This window comes from Paroedura picta, chromosome 12, assembly GCF_049243985.1.
Source record: "Paroedura picta isolate Pp20150507F chromosome 12, Ppicta_v3.0, whole genome shotgun sequence".
Taxonomy (NCBI): Eukaryota; Metazoa; Chordata; class Lepidosauria; order Squamata; family Gekkonidae; genus Paroedura; species Paroedura picta.
This window is the reverse complement of record NC_135380.1, coordinates 4139867-4162082: the sequence shown is the minus strand read 5'-3', so window position 1 is coordinate 4162082 and position 22216 is coordinate 4139867. Positions and strand designations below refer to the sequence as shown.

Sequence of the window (22216 nt, the reverse complement as noted above, 5' to 3'; positions counted from 1 at the left end):
GGTCCTCCAGATGTTCATGGCCTACAATTCCCATGAGCCCCTGCCAGCAAATGCTGGCAGGGGCTCATGGGAATTGTAGTCCATGAACATCTGGAGGACCATAGGTTGACTACCCCTGACCTAGTCCACCATCCTTTCTCACACTGTGGCCAACCAGTTCCACTGGAGAGCCAACAACGGGGCATGGAGGCCTTCCCTTGATAAGCAGAGCCCCGCTAGATCAGACCAAGTTGTCCGTTTAATCCAGCATCTTGTTTCTCACAGTGGCTCTTTGGGTCAGACCAGTGGGTCCGTCTAGTCCAGTCTCCTGCCTCACAAAAGCCACCTGGTTACTCTGAAAGGCCAGCAGTAGAGCATACAGCTTGAGACCTTCCCTTGACGTTGCCTCCTGGCACTGGCATTCAGAGGTTTAGTGCCTCTGAAGGTGGAGGTTCCCTTATGTCAGCACAACCTGACAGACCTGTTTTCCATGAATCTGTCTAATCCCCTGAACCTTGATCTGGATAGCCCAGGCAAGCCCGATCCTGTCAGATCTCAGGAGCAGGACTGCCCCTGGCTTGTATTTGGATGGGAGACCTCGATGGGCTTGAGTGGTAATTCCTGCAAGGAACACTAGGGGTCATGATGCAGAGGCAGGCAATGGCAAACCACTGTTGAATGTCCCTTGCCCGGCTCCCAGACAATCCTCATATCTCCTGGCTACACCACACACCCACCCACCCACCCACCCATCCCCCTTTTAAAGCCAGCTATGCCTCTGGTCATTGCTACATCCTCTGGCTGAATTGCTCATTGCATAACGTAGCTTTTCCCTCCATCCACCCTGAATCTATTGTCCTGAATCGACTTGTTATTGTGCCCGGGTCCCAGTGGGTCACCCCCCTCCCCTCCCCTCCCCTCCCCTCCCCGCTCAAGTGGTCTGTTTCTCTTTTGCTCTCCGTTTAGAACTTTACCACCAACGAGAAAGCGACCGTGGAGCAGCATTTCAAAGACCTGATTCGTGACCTGGAGAAGCAGCGGGATGAAGTCAAGGCCGGCCTGGAGCACAGGGAGCAGATTGCGGTGGAGAACATCAAGGAGATAGTGGAGGAGCTGGAAGACAGGGCCAAACTCCTGCAAGAGGATAAGGAGACGAGGGAGCAGATCAGCCAGATCAGTGATTCGGTGCTCTTCTTGCAAGTAAGCAAGGCCCCCGAGAGTGAGGACACAGGGATGAACATCAAATGCAAGGCAGTCACTAAGCCGTGCTGTTGTGGTTTGTCGTCTTGATCGGAGAAGAAGAATCCATAGCACCATAAATAGCAGCATGTGTCTGGAAAGGTCCCACTGCCCTACCGGGGATGGTCCATGCTAGCCCAGGCTCATCAGATCAAAGAAGTGAAGCAGGGTCAACCCTGGTTAGGGCTTGGGTGGGAAGCCAGCAAGGAAGTCCAAGGTGGTGGCCCAGAGGCAGGCAGTGGCAGACCACTTCCAGTTGTCTCTTGCCTTGAAAACATGGTGGGCTTCCCATCAGTTGGCTGTGAGCTGGTGATGCTTCCTACCACCGTTCTTCCACTCCGCTCACCAGTGTTCAGAGCCTTCCTCCCGCTGAAGGAACGTCCGCTGCCCTCTTCCGTGGTTCTTTCTCTGGCAGCAGTTGAAAGACTCCTTCAGCAGGAGGAAACCTTCAACATTTCTTTGAGGATCTGCTTGTGTTATGGCCTATGCCTGGCCTTGGATGGAGGGTGGAAGATATCCCTCTAGTTGTCCTCAGTTGCACCTTTAATTTCCAGGGAGAAATGGATTGCTGGGCCTCAGAAACGGAGCAGGGACAGGGTGGCTTCCAGCTTGTTCCTTCTCCTTTCCATGGGCACTTCTGCCTTTGCCTGGAGGTGTCCCACCTTTTCCTTGGCCGGGTGTCAGGACAGATTTATCCCTCCCTAGAGGGACAACTGAATGCCTGGACAGACTCTGCCAGTGGCTAGGACAGGTTTGGGAGAGAGGTGTTGCCAGGTTTGCATCTGGAGTCTGCAGAGGGGAGTGATGGGATACATGGCATGGAAATCCAGGTCCCAACGAAACATGCAAAGTAACCGTATTTGAATGGATTTACTGACCCTAGCAAGGGAGAAAGGCAAGGAACTGTCCAGGGTTCTGTAGCTGCTCAACAGGGTCAGCTTCTCTTTTGGGAAGTTCTGATCAACGTGGTCTCCATAGTTTGCCCACCATCCCTTCACGCATGCGTTGATACACCTCTGCTGGACAATAAGACCAGAGGAGTGTGAAAGAGTCATGCTCTGCTACTCCCAGAATGAAAAAGGAGATTGTCCCAGTGGCTCCTGTGATCTGAGAGAATTGTCTGTTCCATTTGTGGTGAGAGTGGATGGGCCAAGTGTTTATGGCTGTCTGAGGACCTTCCTGACCAATTCCAGGGTTTTGGTAGATGTCCTGTGGTGTAGTGGCTGACAGCATCAGACTCCAGTCTGAAGAACCAGGTTAGATTCCCCACTCCTCTCCCTGCAGCCTGATGGGTGGCCTTGTGCCAGTCATAGTTCCTAGATCACTCAGTCCCACCTACCTCACAGGCTGTCTGTTCTAGGGAGTGGAAGGGGAGGTGATTGTAAGCCACTTTGAGATTCCTTTGGTATGTGAAAAGTGGGGTGTAAAAACCAACTCTTCTTCTTCTTCTGCCTGTTCTCAACGTTGGCCAAGCAGCTTAGATCCCTTTATTCACAGCAACATACCCTTCATCCCCCAACTTCTGTTCAATTTTGTGTCTGGCAGGAATTTGGAGCAATGATGAGGAGCTACACCATTCCACCATCTCTGCCGACTTACAGCATCCTTTTAGAGGGGGAGAATATGAGCCCATCCATGGGGCTGCTTAGGGAGGACCTCATGAATGTCTGCTTGAGGCACGTCGAGAAGATCTGCAAAGCTGACCTCAGTAGGAACTTTATCGAGAGGAACCATATGGAGAACGGTAAGGGAACCAAGATTCATTGGATCTCCTAATCTGCTTTAGCATCAGACCCAGTTGTTCTGCCCTAGCCTTTCTCAACATTTTTGAGAAACCCCTGAAACCTTCTTTAGGCCTTAAGAACCTCAGAAGTGGTGAGGTCTTGTAGAATATGGTTGGAAAGCAGAGCTGTGAACATGCCTACATGGGGCCCTTCACCTTCCCACCCCCTCCAGGCCCATCATTGGCCATTTTGGGTGGGTGGGTTGAAATGACCATATATGGTCACATTGCCTGATAAATATTTAACAAATCTTAAAAATAAATTTAAAAAATTACTCCCACCCATTCAGGAAGCCCTGGTTGAGAATGCCTATTCTATGCCATCTGAGGAGCATCTTTAAAATTCCGGTGCAGTGTGGTGGGCACAGGGACGAAATGGCTGCTGCAAGAGGCAGGGCCATTCATAAAATGGCCGCCACAGCTTACAATCAACCACTCACTGAAGGGCCTTGCACAGCGTCGGCAGCTCCTGCCAAATCAAGATTTAAAAAATAATCAAAACAGCACAGCCAATCAAATCTCTGGTGACCAATCAGAAGTCATGCTGGGAAAAAGCCCCTTCTGGCCCCACCCACTTTCTAAAATCACGTTGGAGCTGCCATAGCAGATCCTATGGTGCCAGTTTGGAGACCCCTGGATTAGACTCCAGATCTGTTTCCCAAGCAGTCTTTCCAAGTCCACGCACAATGCATAAAGCAGATGCTCTTTTCCTGTTGTCCATGTCCCCAGTGTCTGTTATTCAAAGATACCCTGCCTTTGAATATGGAGGTTCCATTTAGCTATTGCATCTAATGGCTGTTGACAGACTCTGTGGGTGTGTTTGCTGCAGTAATCATTTTCAATCAAGAAGCGAAATCAAATGGCAAATCGTAGTATCTTCTCAAAAGTTTTATTAATAACTGTGGCCCTCGATATTCAGTATATCAACAGTCAACTGTCAATTGGCCAATGTATCAGCAACCAAAAACGGGGTCCCAGGTATTATTTATCCCGCTTTCCCAATCTTCATCAGCGGTTGCAATTTACAAACCTTACTCAATGTGTAAATACCAAAAATATTATGATATGTTTGGCTCCCAATCTTCAAAGTCAATAAGGCATGTCATTTGGACATCAGCTCCAAAGTTAGGGGGGGGGGGGTTTCTACAGCCATCTAGGCCCCTTCCTTTGGTGGGGGTGTATTCCCTGAATTTAACATGTTGGGCGAAGAACTGCTCAGCTGGCCTCCAGAGGGGCTCATGTGCTCCGGTTCCAGTAAACATGGGCATGGAATCTGGGCCCTTCCAAAACCCATATGTGGCGAGGGTGCTCTTCCGTTGCACCTTCTTCTGATGCAAGCACATGACTCGTCTCTGCAGCTAATGAAAGGGCGTCGTTCCCGGCCACTTTGCACTGCTGGCAGCTGATGCGTGTAATATCTACATCCCCAAGATGAGAGCGACGGGGAGACCGTCATCTGTTTCATGTCTCCGATCCTTATCTTCAGAAATGGAGATTGTACTTCTCTATCTCACATGGAGCTGTGACAGCATTAAATGAATTAAACTTTGGCTCCGGCGCGAAGGACCAGATCTGTGCCAAGATAGCTCATCTCTGCCCTGGGGAGAGAGCAAACTTTGCCCAAGGCAAGGGCTACGCTGCAGCAGCGGTGGCGAATGGCTCCCATCATCTTTTCCATTGTGCAGGGATGATGAGGAATGGGGCAAGGTCGCGGGCGTGTGTGGGGGAAATCCTTTGATGCTGCTCTTGATGCCGGTTGCCGTGGAAACGCGAGATCCTTATCATTTCATTAAGATCCGTATCGGACGTGCCTCTGTTTATTCCTTGGCAAAGGTCTGGCAGATCTCTCGAGGCTTTGAGCACATCGAAAGCGCCGTGGATGGCAGGGACACACCAGGGTGATACAAGGAGGCAGAGAAAATTGAGGAAGTGGGGGGGAGAGTTCCCTTGCATTGCGGGCTGGCATTGTCTAGCTCCCTGCAGTTTCAAGAGAGATTGTGAGGAAGGCATTAGCGGGGTGAGATGGTAATGGGGAGCGGGATGCAAACGTAGCGAGGGACTTGGTGATGCGTGGGGAGGAAAGGGCAATCTGTGACCCCTTATGTTTCCAGGTCTCCTTGGCCACTGGAGGCAAATCCAGCCTTGGAAACTCCTGGCGATTTAGGGTCGGACTACAAACGAACCGTCAGTTCCTTTTGGTAACTCCCGTCCAAACAAAATGTATAGGAATTGTCCAGGCTATTTCAAATCATTAATGGAAATTCATCTACCATCCCACAGTAGCAATCAAAAATTCCCTGGGTATGCAAGGAAGGGCCACAAGAGACAAACCCTGGCATATCCCTTCCTGCCTAAGTTCATAAATTGAGCATTTATGTCAGATGACTATCTAGGTAAAGGTATCCCGTGTGCAAGCACCAAGTCATTTCTGACCCTTGGGGTGATGCCCTCCAGCGTTTTCATGGCAGACTCAATATGGGGTGGTTTGCCAGTGCCTTCCCCAGTCATTACTGTTTATCCCCCAGCAAGCTGGGTACTCATTTTACCGACCTCGGAAGGATGGAAGGCTGAGTCAACCTTGAGCCGGCTGCTGGGATCGAACTCCCAGCCTCATGGGCAGAGCTTCAAACAGCATGTCACTGCCTTACCACTCTGCGCCACAAGAGGCTCTTGATGACTATCTAGCCTCTGCTTAAAAACTTCCAAAGAAGGAGAACCCCTTGCATGCAAATACTCTTCGTATCGGAGGGAGGAGCGGGGCATGATGGGAGAATCTCTCAGGGTTATGATTCTGTTTTCCTCCTCAGTTCCGTCAGTGAACTGGATTTCTCAGTCAGTCTGTGGGTTTCTCTCCTCCTGCATGTTTGCATGCTTGAGACGGAGGGAGGGTCTCAGGGGCTTACGGTAACAAAAGTGCGCTCACATCAAACATTTATTGCACTCTGTGCATGTGGGATCGATTCTGCATTTGTTATTACAACGGAACCACTTGAGAAGCCAGAGAAAGGAGCCTGCCAGCCCGGCAAGAGTTGTTCTGCTAATTGTTACCATGAAATTTGTTCAGCCGCTATTCAAAGAAAACGGCATGATCCTTTCAAGTAAAGACGAATTGCCTAAATTTTGAACCAGCTGATCGTAGCTGATGCAGCAACAGGGTTTTGAAGCGAAGACCTCCCTGTTGGCTCTTCCAGGGATTCTGTGAAGTTTAAAGATTTATTCTCGTATTCATATTTAATTCATGAACCCAGCCCCAAAATTCATATGACAGCAGGTGGCAGCTGGAAGAGATAGACAGACTGACTCTTCTTCTCTTGGCGTACTAAAATAGTTATAGGTGTGTGTGTGTGGGGGTCTACAAGGGTTTAGAGCAGGATGGCCAACCTGTGGCTCTCTAGATGTCCTTGGACTACAATTCCCATGAGCCCCTGCCATTCTGACAGGCTCAGGGTCATCTAGTCCAACCCCTTGCACTATGCAGGACAGTGAGTATCCTGCACAGTGCAGGGGGTTGGACTACATGACCCAGAAGGTCCCTTCCAATTCTATGATTCTATTATTTTTCCATTGGATGTCCTGATACTGACCAAGTCTCCTTTCTGACCTCCCAGGGGATCACCGTTTCATGATGAACAACTACTCTGATTGGAACCAGCCAGACAGCCTGAAGAGATTTTCCATGTTCTTGACCCCAAAAGGTACAGCTGGGATTTTCTTTTTAAAAACTCACTCAGTTTTATTCGAAGTGAGCAGTCCCTTGAGCTCTTTGTAAAAACCTTGGCTCAGCATTGAGTGCCTTCATGACCACGCCTCTGCCATCATTGGCCTTGTTTGCCCTCACTGTCCTTTCTTCTGATTGGGATTGGTGAGAATGCATGACTTTTGCAAACCCCGTCTCAGCATTGTTATCACCGCAGCCTTGCAGATTCAGTAGAGCACGGGGCAGAAGAGGGCCAGGCAGTTACTAGGAAGACGACCAGGGAAACGAAAGTCTTCAGACAGTGCCCAAAGATAAGCTTTTTATTTATTTATCGAGCAGGTGTGGGCAGAGGAAAATAACTGAAGTCTCCTTGGAGCAATCTTCTAAGTCATCGACGGACAAGGTTAGGGGTGGCCAGATCCCTCACCCCTGGCCACCAATGGGTGATGGAGTGGGGTAGAGTTGCCAGATCCAGGCTAGAAAACTTCTGGAGATTTGGGGATGGAGCCTGGGGAGGACAGGGACCTCAGTGGGGTAGAATGCCACAGACTCCACCCTCCAAAGCATCCACTTTTTCGGGGGAATTGATCTTTGTAGTCGGGAGAAGAGCTGTAAATCCAGGGGATCTCCAGGTTCCACCTGGTGGCTGGCATCCCAAGACAAGGGGAGCCTCCGCCAGTAAATGAAGAAATGGGTGAAATTGTCCCCCTGTTCTCAAGGCTCAGCCCTTCCCAACTCATCTGGTTGCTTCAGATACATTTTGCACTGAGGAGCAAAAAATCTATGGAATGGGGACAACGTTTTTGTGTGGTGATGGAATTCAGCAGGCTAGCTGGCTTTGCTAGTGGAAGAGAAAGCAATGATAGCAAGGGACAGAAAACAGAGACGAATACTGCTACGCCGTTCCCCTTCCTGCCTTCTACTCTGCCGACGTTGTCCTTCCTTCCTTCCTTCCTTCCTTCCTTCCTTCCTTCCTTCCTTCCTTCCTTCCTTCCTTCCTTCCTTCCTTCCTTCCTTCCTTCCTTCCTTCCTTCCTTCCTTCCTTCCTTCCTTCCTTCCTGTTCTGTCATTTCCCCTTCCTTTCCTTCCTGCTGTTTAGTTAGAGCTTCTTCCTGCGATGGAGGGCTGGCCGAAGCTTTGTTAAGTATTTCTTCAGTGACAGGGAAAAGACAGTGCTGGGCCCCACAGAGCTCATGGCCGACGTCAGATCTGCTGGAGGATGAGGTGGATCCGAAAGCCGTCTGGCCTGATTGGCACCTCCTAATTCTGGAACTGGCTTCTCTTGTCTAGGAGGCAATTACAACTCTCGGGCCTGGGAGTACTCTACCGTTCAGACGGCCGAGGAGACGCTCAGCACGGGGAACTCTGCCTACTCTCTGAAAGGTATCTGACTCCTCTCCTTGCTCTGGTGGTGACTCATGACTCTGCCTTTGCAGACCTGTCATTTACCCCTGGCTCCAATCCTGTGCCTTTAATAGCAGCCCGACATACATACATGAGGATAGCAAGGAAAAACTGTCTGACCCTAGACAAGTTCCAGGACCTGCTCCTCTGGAGCTCTGAAATCCAAAGAAACAGAATTTTGAAAATGCGTCTGCAACTCAGCTTGTCTTAATAGGCTCACTTGCATAGCTGTGCATTTATCTGCAGATTTGACACCACTTCCGAAAAGAAACACATTAAACTAGAAGGCGTTAGAGAGGAATTGTCAGAGAGGGCTCTTCAGGCAATGTTAACCAGCCTCTAATGAGGGGCTACTCTCATCGCTACGCCTAGACGAAGATCAGGAAGAAAAGGAGCCAGAGAACGAGGTGGGCTGTGCCTTGTTGACAGAGCCTCTGCTTGTTGCTTGGCATGCAGAAAATCCCAGGTTCAGTCCCCGGCATCTCCAGTTAAAAGGACCAGATGTGAAAACCCTCAGCCAGATACCCAGGAGGAGAGCTGCTGTCAGTCTGAGAAGACAATGCAGACCTGGATACAGCAAGGGTCTGATTCAGTAGAAGGAAGCTTCATGTGTTCTGGGAAGGGACTGTGGCTCAGTGGCAGAGCATCTGCTTGGCATGCCGGAGGCCCCAGGTTCAATCCCTGGCATCTCCAGTTAAAAGGACCAAGTAGTAAGTGACGTGAAGGACCTATGCTTGAGACCCTGGAGAGCTGCTACCGGTCTGAGTAGGCAATAGTCAGGAGAAGAGGGGCTATGGCACAGTGGCTGAGCCCCTGTTTAACATGCGGAAGGTCATAGGTTCAATCCCCAGCATCTCCAGCTAAAAGGGGTGGGCAGAAGGTGATGGGAAAGACCTCAGCCTGAGACTCTGGAGAGCAGCTGCCAGCCTGAGGAGGCAATACTGACCTGGATGGACCCAGAGTCTCAATCAATATCAGGCAGCTTCACATTAATCCAGCAAAAGATGACATAAACCGCAGCATTCCTATTCCATACAGTTGGGAGAAGCAACAATATCTGAGGGCTTGGGGCCTGGGTGTGCATACTGGGGGATCCTGGCAAGGTTGAGGAGAACTTGGCATCTGGAAAAATGCTGGCAGAAGTCAAGCAAACAGGCAGGCCACGATTGCCCTTGTTTCCTGGCTCTGACCGATTTCTCAAGTTGACTTTTGCTGTTTTTTTGGAAAAACAGCTGCCAAATTTTCAACCTGCCCCTTCCCACCCCTTGCTCCCGGAAGGAGCTGAGCCCCTCCTACCAGGTGTCTCCTGTGTTGCAGTGGTGGGACCCGATACTGATCTGGTGGTCTCCGGCCATGGGGCAGAGGCTCAAAAGCGTGCGCCCGAAGGGGCAGTGGACAGAGAGATGCCCAGGGGGCTCTCCCCCGCCTCAGCGTAACGTGACTTCTTCTATTTTCCAGTGGCCAATGGGACCAAGATGCCTTATCAGTTCCCCCCAATTGGCCAGAGCTCACCTGGCGATTTCAGCAAGCAGTCCGATGGGAGCCTCTATAAGAATGGTACTTCCGGGCTTAAGGGCCCCCTTTTGCGGCCCTCTCCTCCTTTCCCCCTTTCCTCTCTCTCCGGGGGGATCATTTGTTCCAGAGGGATTGCAGAGACGGTCGGGCCTCGGCGCTGAATTGGGGGGAGGGGGGGGGAGCAGGGATCTGGCGTCTGAACCGAGCGTGGAAGGGGCAAGGCTGGGCGCCAGGACGGGCGTGGGAAGGATAACTGCCCTGCCTTGTCTCTCTCCAGCTTACCCTTCCATAGTGAGGCACCAGGCGGCTAAGGCTCAGCCCCAGACATGGAAGTCCTCCAAGCAGAGCATGCTGGTGAGTCACCGAGCGGGTGCTCCACTCTGCTTCTGTGAAAACAGGCCTGAAACGCAAGGGCGTGGAGACTCAAAGGTCTCTGGCCTTGGGGACCCTTTGGGCACCTTCCGAATTTCAAGGGGCGGTGATGAATGCCACCCCGAAATGGCTGCCAGCAGAGGTGAAGCCTAACCCAAAATGGCTGCCAGAAGAGGTGGAGCCTAACCCGAAATGGCTGCCAGAAGAGGTGGAGCCTAACCTGAAATGGCTGCCTTCCCTCCTTCCCTGAGTCTGTAGAGGGAAGCTTTATGAACACAGAGTACTTACTGGAGAGTTCAGGAAATTCAATCTCATGGGATTCTCCATGAGGGAAATGGGGCATTTGGGGAGACTGAGGTTGCAGGCCCGGGCATGGGGTTTGAGCTGCAGGTTCCTGTCCCCTCACTCAGTGCTCTATTCCCCCCCCCCCCCAGTTGCGTCTAGAGAGCTTGTTGGGGGCACCGTAGTCAGGTTCATGCCAGCCAGTACCACCTGCCACTCACACGTTGATTGAGCGAGGCGGTCTTGGGATTTGGGGGAAGTGATTAAAGGGGATGAAGGGAAGGAACAGCCACTAAGCTCTATTGATGAGGAAGATCGTGATTTTTTAAAAACAAATAACGAGCAGCATGACATTTAGAGGCAGAAGGCCGGCGGCGTGCGTCTTTCGCCACCTGGGGACCGAGGGACGCCTGTGCCAGTTTGCTCTAAGCCCCTTCCCAAACTGACTGCTCTTCCAGTCCCTCATTGCTCCACTACACCCTGCCCAGGTGTGCACGAACGTACCCGATCCCCGCAGCCTGAGAAGGGTAGAGGTTGCAGACTCTTTTCCCTCTGCACTTTCCAACATGGTTGGGGAATCCCTGGAGATTTGGGGGATGGATCCAGGGGTGGGCAGGGCTTGGGAAGGGGAAGGGAAGGGAAGGATTCGGTGCCACCCCACCCACCCTCCAGAGACACCGGCTCCTCCAGAAGTACTGATCCCAGTCGTCTGGAGAGCCGTTGTCATTCCAGATCTGCAGGCCTCGCCTGGAAGCTGGCAAACCAGTTTGGACCCTTGTCTGGCACCGGTGGCCGCAGACTTGGCCCCGCACGACCCCTACACTCTTTCTGGATCCCTCTGACTTTTCCATTGGGGGTGCTTTGGGAGATGGACCTGCCCTTCTTCAAATAGCCCTACCAAGACTAGCAGCCGCTTTTCCTTCTGATGCAACGGCGAACGCTGCGTCTCACGTTGGCACGGTGCCCCTTCAGACTGCAGCTACTGCCGGCTGCCTCTGACTGAGCTGATGGTAACTCAGATCTAAGAGGTGGGCGCTGGCGGATGGCAAATGCCCAAACACACCAGCCTCTCGCACCATGCGTGGGCGCATCACGGAGTCGCAAGGGGGCCGTTGGGTCTTTCAGTTGCGCTGCCGTTCCCCAGCGGAACCCCGGAAAGCAAACAGTCCGACTGATAAATAAAGAGCATTAAAAATCCCAGAATAGATGCACTTCCATCGGCCTGCAGAGTCTCGGCAGGGGCTTTTATGGTCTGCTAGGCCAATAATCCCGTTTTTAAAGCCGCTTTAAATATGTATTTTGAGTAATCCACGTCCTTCGCAGAAGGCCTGTAAATATGAATTCTCACAGCCAGCGGCGCAGCTTAGGAGGCCTGTCCCACCGGCCCGTTGAGGGTTATTTAAAGGGGAGATTATTTCCCTCTTTAATTAGGGACAAAATTGGCACCGTAAAGCAAACGGGTTTAGTGCTTGCAAGGCGGCTCCCCACGTGTGCAGCAGCGGGAAAGGCGGGCAGCTCCGGCCCACCGCCCTTGCAGGGAAGAGACCCTTTGCAATGATTATACATCTGAGTTAATGGAGGCGTGGATAAAACTGTTCCTTGGCGGGGCTGGACCAGCTCTCTGCAGAAGGAAAGCAGACTCTGAGCTGCTGGGTTGAGCCACAGGGAAAAGGGCAAGAGCTGCAGCCGGGGGATGGATAGCTACAAAACAGAGAGCTTTGCTCCAGCTTGGGCGGTGGGGAGTGGCCTGAGATACAAGTTGGCCACTTATCAAATGGGTAAGGGACGGGATCCCGTGGATCGAATGCTCCAGGATTGACTGGCCTCATGCCTCCGTGTCGAGAAGCATTGTTGATGCCGCCCTCAATATGGATGAAGCATCACGGCACGTGGGAAGCCACCAAGGGAGAGAGCCTTATCTTTCAGTGGTGGAAAGATGACAAGGGGGGGAAAGGGGATGAGAGAGGCATGAAGTAGGAGAGCAAAGGACACTATGAAATAGCTAGGATTGGTGTTGGACTAGATGACCCACGCACTATGAAGGACGCTCACAACCCGATAGGGCTGATCCTGCGTTGAGCAGGGGGTTGGACTAGATGGCCTGTATGGCCCCTTCCAACTCTATGATTCTATGATAGGGTTGACCCAGGGGGCCCCTTCCAACTCTACAATTCTAAGATTCTAGCCCAGTCGCTCATCCATTGTCACCTGCCACCCCCTTGAACCTTCAGAAAGCTTGAGAACCTTGAGGAAGCTGGGGAAGGAGTCGTAGAAGCCAGAGCAGGTAAGCCCACCAGCCTGTCTCCTATCTCACCTCCTGTCTCCTCCCTTGCAGTCTCACTACCGCCCCTTCTACGTCAACAAAGGCAACGGAGTGACTTCCAATGAAGCCCCTTGATCCCCCCTGGATGCCAGAGGGGCCGATTGTGCCCTCCGGAGGGGGCAAGCAGCGGAGAAGGTTCTCGGATGCTCCCGACACTGTATTAAGCTTGCTGTTCTAATCTCTGTTTGGGGGTGGGTGGGTGCATGGGTTGGGGGGGGGGGAGGATGGAAGGTTCTGGTCCATTCCAGGGGAGCAACCCCCAAATGTGTTCCCCTTAGGTTGCTCTCATGGTTACTCTTTGTATTCCCAGTTTTGCAATAGCCACCAAGAGCTATCCGGAGCCCCCAAGGTTTCTTCTTGAGCCCCCCTCCCGGACTTCCTATGAAAACAGACCCCATGACTTCCTGCTAGCATCAGTAGACCAGCAGTTTCTTCCTGTGTGTACCCTATATCACTTCCCCCATTGCATCCCTTACGTGTACAGCCCAACTTTCCACAAAAAAGTCTGCACGCCTTCCATTTTATCTTGACCACAACCTAGGAGGTAGTCTAGGCAGAGAGAGCTTGATTGGCTGGAGGTCACACTCCCTTTCTCCTTTCCCTCCATTGGGTACATGTTCCAGGTCTGAAATGCTTGGTGATTTCAGGAGGTGGAGCCTGAGGAAGGTGGGGTTTGGGAGGACAAGGTCTTCAGTAGGCCATAATAGCGTAAAGCAGGGGTAGTCAAACTGTGGCTCTCCAGATGTCCATGGACTACAATTCCCATGGGCCCCTGCCAGCATTCGCTACATGGGAATTGTAGTCCATGGACATCTGGAGGGCCGCAGTTTGACTACCCCTGGCGTAGAGTCACCTTCCATAGCAACCACCTTCTCCAGGTGCAATAATCTCAGTCACTTGAAGGTCATTTGTCATCCAGGAGATCTCCAGCTATGACCTGGAGGCCGACCTCCCTACTCAGTGGAAGAGCTATTGGATGTACAGACCAGCTCCTCAGCAAAAATAGCTCCCCCAGATTTGCCCCACCCAGCACTCTTCTCAAGGCAACTCTGCTCTTAGGAACAAATGGGCTTGTTTTTGTTTCTTCTGGTCTCCCACTGGCAGAGACCAGGGCTTAGATAATGGTTTGCTTTCCTTGCTGGGACCACTACCCTGGCATTTGGGCTGCTGAGAGATGCCAAAAACTGGTTCCTGTATAAGAACATAAAAGGAGCCATGTGGGAACACGGCGATGGCCCATCCAGTCCAACACTCTGTGTCACACAGAGACGAAAACCCAGGTGCCATCAGGAGGTCCCCCGGAAGCCCTCCCACTTCCACCCTCCAAGCACCAAGAAGCCAGAGCATCCCTGCCCCAGACAGACGTCTTTCCCCTTCTGCCTCCCACTGCGACATCTAGCAGAGTTTTGACCACAGGTCTTCTCCAATTGCTGCCCCTAAATCCGTCCTTCTTTAAATGCCAACAAATATCCTCCAGTTTTCAGAAGCATGCCTCAGTCGTCACAAGGCCGAAACAAAAGTCTCCGTGTCCCAGCAGCATCTCCTTCCCCGCCCCCCTTGGGCCAGCCTCTCCAAAGAAAGAAACAGGGGAGGAGAAACCTGCTCTTCATAATGAAAGATTGATTCGATGCCCTGACTCCCCCCCCCCCGCCCCCTCCGAGCCTCGGATGATTCCGCTGATCAGTTTTGGTGCTGTCACTTTGCTTTATTACCTGGGAGAAAAATGATGGGTGTTTTGTTCAGGGGCGACGTTTTAGAGAAATGTCCTTTTTGTGCTTTGAATACACTTCCGAGGGGTGTGTGTGGGGGGGTGAGCACTGCAGGAACAATGGCAGCCCAACCACAGCGCATAGGGTGCCCCATTGGAGAACCAGTGGGCTACTATGATCATCGCCATGGGAACCGTGTCCCAGAGGCCTCCTAGAACTGGTACCTGGCAGAACCCAAGAGCCTCCATTCCCAGCTTCCGTGGTGGGAACAAGAGTCCTTTAAATCCACGACACCCTCCCAAGGCAGGATTGCCCCTTGGAGGTGCAGAAGGTTGAAGAAGAAGAAAAGACAACATCCCACATTTGCCCCTCCCTGCCCCCCCCCGCTTCCGCCTCCATTGCAAATACTCATTCACTCTCTCTCTCTCATATACACACACACACAGAACATCTGACTGACTGAGGTCACCCTTATCGCAGGCCCGAAAATTACTTCCCTGCTAATCCCTTCGAAAAACAAAGCTGCTCTCTGCGTTTTTCTCCGTTGTCTCAGGCTTTAAAAATAAACAAATAGATTGCCCTGCGTAAGATGTTTCCTCCAGGACGTCATCTTACCTTCCGCGTTTTAAAAAACCCTCCAAAGAAAACGAAGCCAAAACAAGTTTGGAGAAGGTAGAGAACTAGGGAGATACGGTTGCTTTGAACGCTTAATAACTATTACTTGGGGGAGATGAAAGTTGCTGAAAGAACATAACAGCTCTTCTTGGACTTTAATTCATGGAGAGGAAGGATGTAAAATGTGAAGGGCCGTGGAACACCATTGAGCCTTGTTTGTTCTTGCAGCTGGTTTGCAAACATTGGCTTGCTTAAAGCACGACGAGTTAACCTGCAGGGCGGTCGACCTCTTGCAAAGGCTCCAGCAGCTCAGGTCTTGCAAAGCTTATCTTGCTTGCCCTAAAGTTGCTTTGCTTTTTTTTTTTAAAGCCGCAAAGAAGTAAACACGTTGTGGCACTTTAGAGAGAACTGGGAACAAAAACAGAGAAACACAGAATGGAAAATGTGTGGTGCCAAGGTGCCTCAGCTTTGACCAAATCAGTTTATTACCCAAGGAAGGGGGAAATGTTTGTTTCCTCTTTTTGTATCCTATCCCACTCCAGTTCTTTTCACAATATCAATAAGGAACATGAATGTTTCTTGTAGAAAAACAGGGCTTCATCTAAACATGAGTTCACCAGGGCTTAGTCCCAAAGGCAAGACCAATTCCGTCAGATCTCAGAAGCTAAACAAAGCCAACCCTGGCTATTATTTGGATGGGAGACCTCCAAAGATTGGGGTGGTCGTTCCTCCAAGGAACACGAGGGGTCATGACCCAGAGGCAAGCAATGGCAAACCACCTTGCCTGGCTGCCAGATGATCCACAAATCTCCTGTCTGCACTACACATGTTATACCAAGGGTAGTCAAACTTTGGCCCTCCAGATGTCCATGGGCTACAATTCCCATGAACCCCTGCCAGCGAATGCTGGCAGGGGCTCATGGGAATTGTAGTCCATGGACATCTGGAGGGCCAAAGTTTGAATACCCCTGTGTTATACGATAAATAATAATGATAAATAAATAATAGTCCCTGAGTGTTTTCCAATCCCAAGGCTCAGCCTTACAGCCGAGGTCATAATGATCAAGACGTGACAGGATCTAAGCATGTGCAGAGTATTGTTCTTCTCAGAACGAAACATCGGATTTCCCTCCTGCATTCTGGACAAGGGGCAATAGGTGAAGGCTTGGCTCTTCGAAAGACTCAACCCCTGGTTTCAAAGAGAGCAGAACCGAAGAGAGGAGGAACGGAAGGGAAAAGGGTCTCCACGGAATTTGCACAACTTGGGCTTGCCTGCAAAAATTCGGGTTTGCATTCTGTGAATTGGAATTTTGTTTGGACAGCATTCCCTGCAGTGCTGTTGAGAGTGTTGCCTTGAAACGTTTTAGGGGAGCGAATGTTGTTTGTCTTAAAATACTGTATCTCTACGATGCCACTTTGTAAGTGTCCCTGAACACAGAATATCACAATAAAGGATATTGTGGACTTTGGAGACCTTTGTACGCTTTGTTTCTGGGGTGGCGGACAAACTGAAGACAGAAGGGGGGTGGGTGAGAGTTTGCCTCTATAATCCCCCCCCCCCCCGTTTAGCTTTTGCATTAGTCTTCGGCAACACAGAAGTCATCTGATGTCATTAGTAATCTCCTGAATAAACTACTAAGTTTCTAGCTGGAACACTGAGATTGCCTTTTTGGGGAGATTTGCCATGGAACACGGCACTCAGGAGGAAAAGCCAAGGAGGTTGTGCAGTATCTCTCCCTGATGTGGCCAGGAATAGCTTTGTAAGTTCATCCTTCTGCAAGTTAATGTCAGCCTTGGGTAGACTTTATTAAAAAATCATTAAGGAATCATCACCTTCAGGGTAAGGCGGGCCAATTTTTCAAAAGACCCCCCCCCCAATGCTGCATGTTTAACAATGGCTCCATCTGCAAGTCTAGGAGCAGGTGGTAACATTTACCTGTTCTTCAGGTGGGGATGTGGAAACAGCAAACTTCACCCACTATCGGTTGCAACTCCTGCCTCTCTGACTAACCTGGAAGCTGCCAGCTGGTTTTATCAGGAGCTGGGGAGGGGGGGGGAGGCAGCTGGCAGGTTACTGCTGCTGTCTTTGGGCTGCCAGATTCCAGGAGAGACTGAGAAGAGAATCAACATCGGCTGTACAATAAAATCTGTTTATTCCACTAAGTGTAAAGCCTTCATTTCCCCCCCTCTTGAAGAGGTACACAGCTCACAATTAAACAAAAAGTGGAGATTGCCAGAATGAGGTCCTGAGTTCTTGCCCTGTTTTCAAAGGGGTCATCTAGTCCAACCCTGTCAGATGGCTCTCCAGACTCTGTTTAAAAATCTCCAAAGATGGAGAACCCACCACCTCCCGAGGAAGCCTGTTCCACTGAGAAACCGCTCTCACTGTCAGGAACTTCTTCCGGATGTTTAGATTTTCCTTTGAATTAATTTCATCCCACTGGTTCTGGTCCGTCCCTCTGGGGCAAGAGAGAACAACTCTGCTCCGTGTCCCCTGGGCCAATGCACCACTTCCAGATACCTCTCAGAAGTGACAAACTCATTGGTTTCACCATAGAGTTCCCAGCGATTCCTAGACCTACCCATTGTTGCCACTGGTTCATGTCTAGAAGTGATATCCTGATGCTGGTAATGTCCCCAACAGCACTAATGTCACACACACCCCCCCACCATGCCCCTGCCCCCAACCATCCTACTAGGGATGGATCTATAGGATCTGGAGATCAGTTGTAATTCCAGGAGATTTTCGGGTTCCATACTCCCCTAGGGAGAATGGCTTTTGTCTCTTGTGATATATTCCGGGGCAGGGCTGCTGTTTGGAAATACAATGGAAATCTGCTTTGGGAATCAAACTGACTGCACAATACTTTGGACCCCAGTCCTAAAGCATTGCCCCCGAAATGTTTCCAGGAAAGCTGCCAGTGCCTTAGAGAAGGTCACGGTCTCTGCCCACAGCCAGTAATTCACATTCAGAAGAGCCGACTGTAGCCTGCATTGGAAGCGGTTGTAGGGAAGTGCTTAAAGCGTCACATTAACTCTTGCACAAAGTCCAACGCCGGGAGGGAGGGAAAAAACGAATCCGAGAGAGAGGGAGAGAGAAGGAAGCGTGAGTCAAGCGATCGATACTTCCAGCTGAGGCCACGGAGATCCTCGCAGCATCCACCGCCGTTTCATCCCACGAGGAAGCCAGCGTGGCCTTCTCATCTGCTTCTTGGCCTGCTGCTCGAGAAAAATATTATCCCAATGCTAAAGCCTTGCCAACTGTGATGCTCGGGGTCAGCCGTCCTCCAGGCGAAACGCCCGAGACAGCGAGGCTGAAGGAATGATGGGGATGGATCCTCCTCATTTAGCCTTCCTGCAAAATCACCGGCTCTTCCCCATCGATTCCGCTGGTTGCATCCCTTGCTGTTATGGCCGTGATTAAGAAGCCATCGGCAAGACTGGGCTCCTTGTCTTAGAAATGGCTGCTGAGGTTTCTCTCCCGGCTCTGAAAGGCACGCAAAAGATGCTGCTAGTCTCTTGGGAGGAAGCAAAAGGACCCCTTGTTTGTCCTGGCCTGGAAGTCCTGCTTTCCAGAGAGTGGCACCTTCTCTTTGCACTTGGCTTGCCAACTCCAGGTTCAGAACTTCCTGGAGAGTGGAGGCTGGCGCGTGGGAGAGCGGGGCTGAGGGAGGGCAGGGAGCTCGGCAGGGTCTAGTGCCAGGTGGACCACCTTCCAAAGCAGCCGTTTTCTCCTGGAGAAGCAGAAAAAAAAATGTCTGAAATAAATGAACAAAGTTTAAATCCAGCAGCACCTTCAAGACTAGCAGTTTTATCTAAGGTCCAAGCGTTCATGTGCGTGCGCACTTCTTCATGCACACAAAAGCTTATATCTTGGATGGAACCTGGTTGGTCTGAAGGTGATGCAGGTCTCAGGTTTTGTTCTGCTGCTTCAGACCCACATGGCAAGCCACATGACTCCATCTGTCTGAAATAAATGGATAAGTGGTTTATGGCATCTGGAGATCAGCTGTAATTCCAGGAGGTTGGCATCCATAGTCTGTGCACATCTTTCGATATGTAAATCAATGGGCAAAGGCTGTACCATGTGGTCTCCTAGTCAATTTCAAACCAGGGTGGTCCAGGATCCAGACCCCACCTTAGCAAGCTGCCTTTTACTGACTCATCCATCAAGGTCAGCCTTGTCTACTCTGACTGCCAGCTGCTCTCCCAGGTCTCAGGCAGGGGTCTTTCCCATCCCCTCCTTCCTGGTCCTTTTAAACTGGAGAAGCCAGGGATTGAATTTGGGACCTTCTAGGTGTCAGGCAGAGGCTGCTCAGCTGAACTATTGCCTCTTGACTCACCTTCAGTAAGTAAAAGTGAAAGCAAGTTGCTTCACAATTTTCTGTTGCAATCTCTTCTCTGAGATGACTGGTATCAAATATTTAGGGACCACGGCTCTGTGGGAGAACATCTGCTTGACGTGCAGAAGTCCCATGTCAGTCTCCGGCATCGCTAATGGAAAGGGATCAGGTAGTGGGGGATATGACAGACCCCTTGCCTGAGACCCCTGAGAGCTGCTGCCAGCCTGAGCAGACAATACTGACTCTGATGGCCCAAGGGCCTGACTCGGTAGAAGGCAGATCCATCTGCGTGCTTCTCTTCCCAATAATCTCTCTGGATACTTAAAATATTCACTCAGTGCCTCTGACACTTGACATCTTATGATAACGGATTGTGATATTTGACAGTTGATATTATATTCCATGTTACAGAAGCGCACCAAATGCACCGACCATGTATAATGTATTATACTTGGCATGCAGTCGTAACCTGTCTCCGCCGGATGACCTTCAGTGCTATTTGAGCACTGCTGCAGGCAGACAGCCTTTGAGGTCTCTCTAAACTATTTCAACTGGCTCCAAAGGCCTTGAATTTCAAAATACCGAGGCAACGTGATATTCAAGAGGCACGTTTCAGGATCAAAATGGAAGTGGTCACTTTGGGCTCATTTAAGAATATTGCTAGCATGGCGCAGTGGTTCACAGCAGCCATCTCTGATGTGGAGAACTGGATTTGATTCCCTAATCCTCCTCCACATGAAGCCAGCTGGGTGACCTTGGGCTAGTCACAATCTTGATAGAGCTGTTTTCACGGAGTAATTCTCTCAGAGCTCTCTCAGCCCCAGCTACCACGCTGGGTGTCTGTTGTAGGGAGAGGACAGGACTGTAAGCCGCTTTGAGATTCCTTTGGGCAAGGAAAAGCAGGGTATATAAAAAAACAGTTCTTCTTCTTCTTCTTCTTCTTCTTCTTCTTCTTCTTCTTCTTCTTCTTCTTCTTCTTCTTCTTCTTCTTCTTCAGTTCCCATAACACCTGCAAAACAACCCACGGATAGAGGCCCTTCAAGGACCATTCTCAGTGAATGCCAGTGCTGCTCAGTGTGGAGGCTACTTGAGGCATGAACCACCTGGCTGTATTTAAGGATGCCTGCCTCCAGGTGGGACCCCCTGAAATTAGAGCTCATCTTCAGTTGACAGAGATCAGTTCCCCTGGAGAAAATAGCTGCTTTGGAAGGTGGGTTCTACAGCTTGGTACCCCCCAGGTCCCTGCCCCCCCCAGGCTTCAACCCCAAATATCCAGGAATTTCCTGATCTGGATCTGCCAACCTCCCCCCCCCCCCCATCCCCTGCCTGTGCCTGGCCACTGTTGTTGCTTTTGAGAATCTGCAAGCAAACTGCACCCAAACATGGGTGTCAATCGTGTTTCATTAATCTGGAGGGAGGTGAGTGGTGGGCTGTCACAGGGCTTGGGACTTTTCAACATTTTTATCAGTGATCTGGATGAGGAGGTGGGGGGGCTGCTCATTAAATTTGCAGGTGACCCCAAATTGGGAGGTTGGACTAGATGGCCTGCATGGCCCCTTCTAACCCCATGATTCTATGATCCTAAGATCTGAAGAGCATCCCTCCACATCAGTTGTGTTGCATTCTAGGTTTTGAGTTTTTGCCAAACAAAAACAAAAGTGTGTGTGTGTGTGTGTGGGGGGGGGCTCCCAAGGGGAGTGAGTGTAGCTCGTGGGTCCAGCAGATGCAGTATGATCCTGCTCCAGTCTTTGGGATCTGCAGTCAAAAGCATCTCAGGAAGACTCTCTGCCTGTGGCCAAGGCGATTCACTGCCAGACAGAATCCTCAAGGACTCTTAGGTGCAGTCTGACCTCAATGTTTTAAGAAGGTCTGCAAATTTTACCTCAGTGAGTTGTAGACAGAAGTGTCCAGCAGGTGGCACTGTTCTACTGGGATTCATAGGTGCCATTTTGTCTAATCTGCTGCTGCTGCAAACACAGGATTGTTTCACGTTCAAGCATTTTGTTCAATAAAATCAGAGTCCAGGAGCACCTTTAAGACCAACAAAGATTTATTCAAGGCAAATCAGTTGAGGGTGGCCAGGTGCATGCTTGGGGCTCCCAGGTGGGCAGGGTTTCGGAAAAGGACATTGGAGATATTGCCATCACTTTGGACTGGAAGCCAGAAGTGACATTACTGATGCTCTAGGATTTTGCCCGATCTCTATGGTAAGAACCACAGAGTTTGGAAGAAATCCTAGAAAGGTGGCAACATCACTTCTGAGTTCTAGGCCAAAATGATGGCCACACTTTGCCATCCTTTTGTTAAGAACCGCAGAGAGTGGGCAAATTCCTATTTTGAGAGGGTGGGCAGGTTGACATGACCATATATGGTCATATCCCTGATAAATGTTTGATTTAAAAATATATTAACAATTAATTAACTCCCACCCCTTCAGGAAACTCTCGTAGGACCATCAAGAAACCTGAGGCTTTCACGAAACCCCTGTTGAGGAAGCTGGCTCAAAAGGAACCTCCATTTTCAGAATTAGTTGACTTCTAAAGAGCCTCTTGTGGTGCAGAGTGGTAAGGCAGCGATATGCTGTCTGAAGCTGTCTGCCCATGAGGCTGGGAGTTCGATCCCAGCAGCCGGCTCAAGGTTGACTCAGCCTTCCATCCTTCCGAGGTCGGTAAAATGAGTACCCAGCTTGCTGCTGGGGGGTAAACGGTCATGACTGGGGAAGGCACTGGCAAACCACCCCGTATTGAGTCTGCCAAGAAAACGCTAGAGGGCGTCACCCCAAGGGTCAGACATGACCTGGTGCTTGCACAGGGGATACCTTTACCTTACCTTTAAGGATACACTGTGGGCTTCAGACAACAAGGGCTAGTAGTTTCTAATATTATTTATTTTAATATTTAATTATGCTAATATTTATTATAATTTTTAATAATAATAAATTATTATTTATTATTA

General features: G+C 50.5%; 1 protein-coding gene across 3 annotated transcripts in view; it reads left to right on the top strand.

The window, feature by feature from the left end:
• TRIM29 (tripartite motif containing 29) overlaps positions 1-16387 on the top strand; it is a 39501-nt gene extending 23114 nt beyond the window's left edge. For 2 of the 3 annotated variants that reach the window (XM_077305830.1, XM_077305832.1), the window contains 8 exons: positions 946-1179; positions 2764-2962; positions 6610-6696; positions 7989-8081; positions 9561-9659; positions 9895-9971; positions 12607-15758; positions 15876-16387. In XM_077305830.1, the coding sequence (XP_077161945.1) occupies positions 946-1179; positions 2764-2962; positions 6610-6696; positions 7989-8081; positions 9561-9659; positions 9895-9971; positions 12607-12669 (852 nt within the window). In that variant the 3' untranslated portion in view covers positions 12670-15758; positions 15876-16387. The remainder of the gene's footprint in view (positions 1-945; positions 1180-2763; positions 2963-6609; positions 6697-7988; positions 8082-9560; positions 9660-9894; positions 9972-12606; positions 15759-15875) is intronic. The other variant, XM_077305831.1, reaches the window with a different exon arrangement.
• Positions 16388-22216: the final 5829 nt, after the last annotated feature.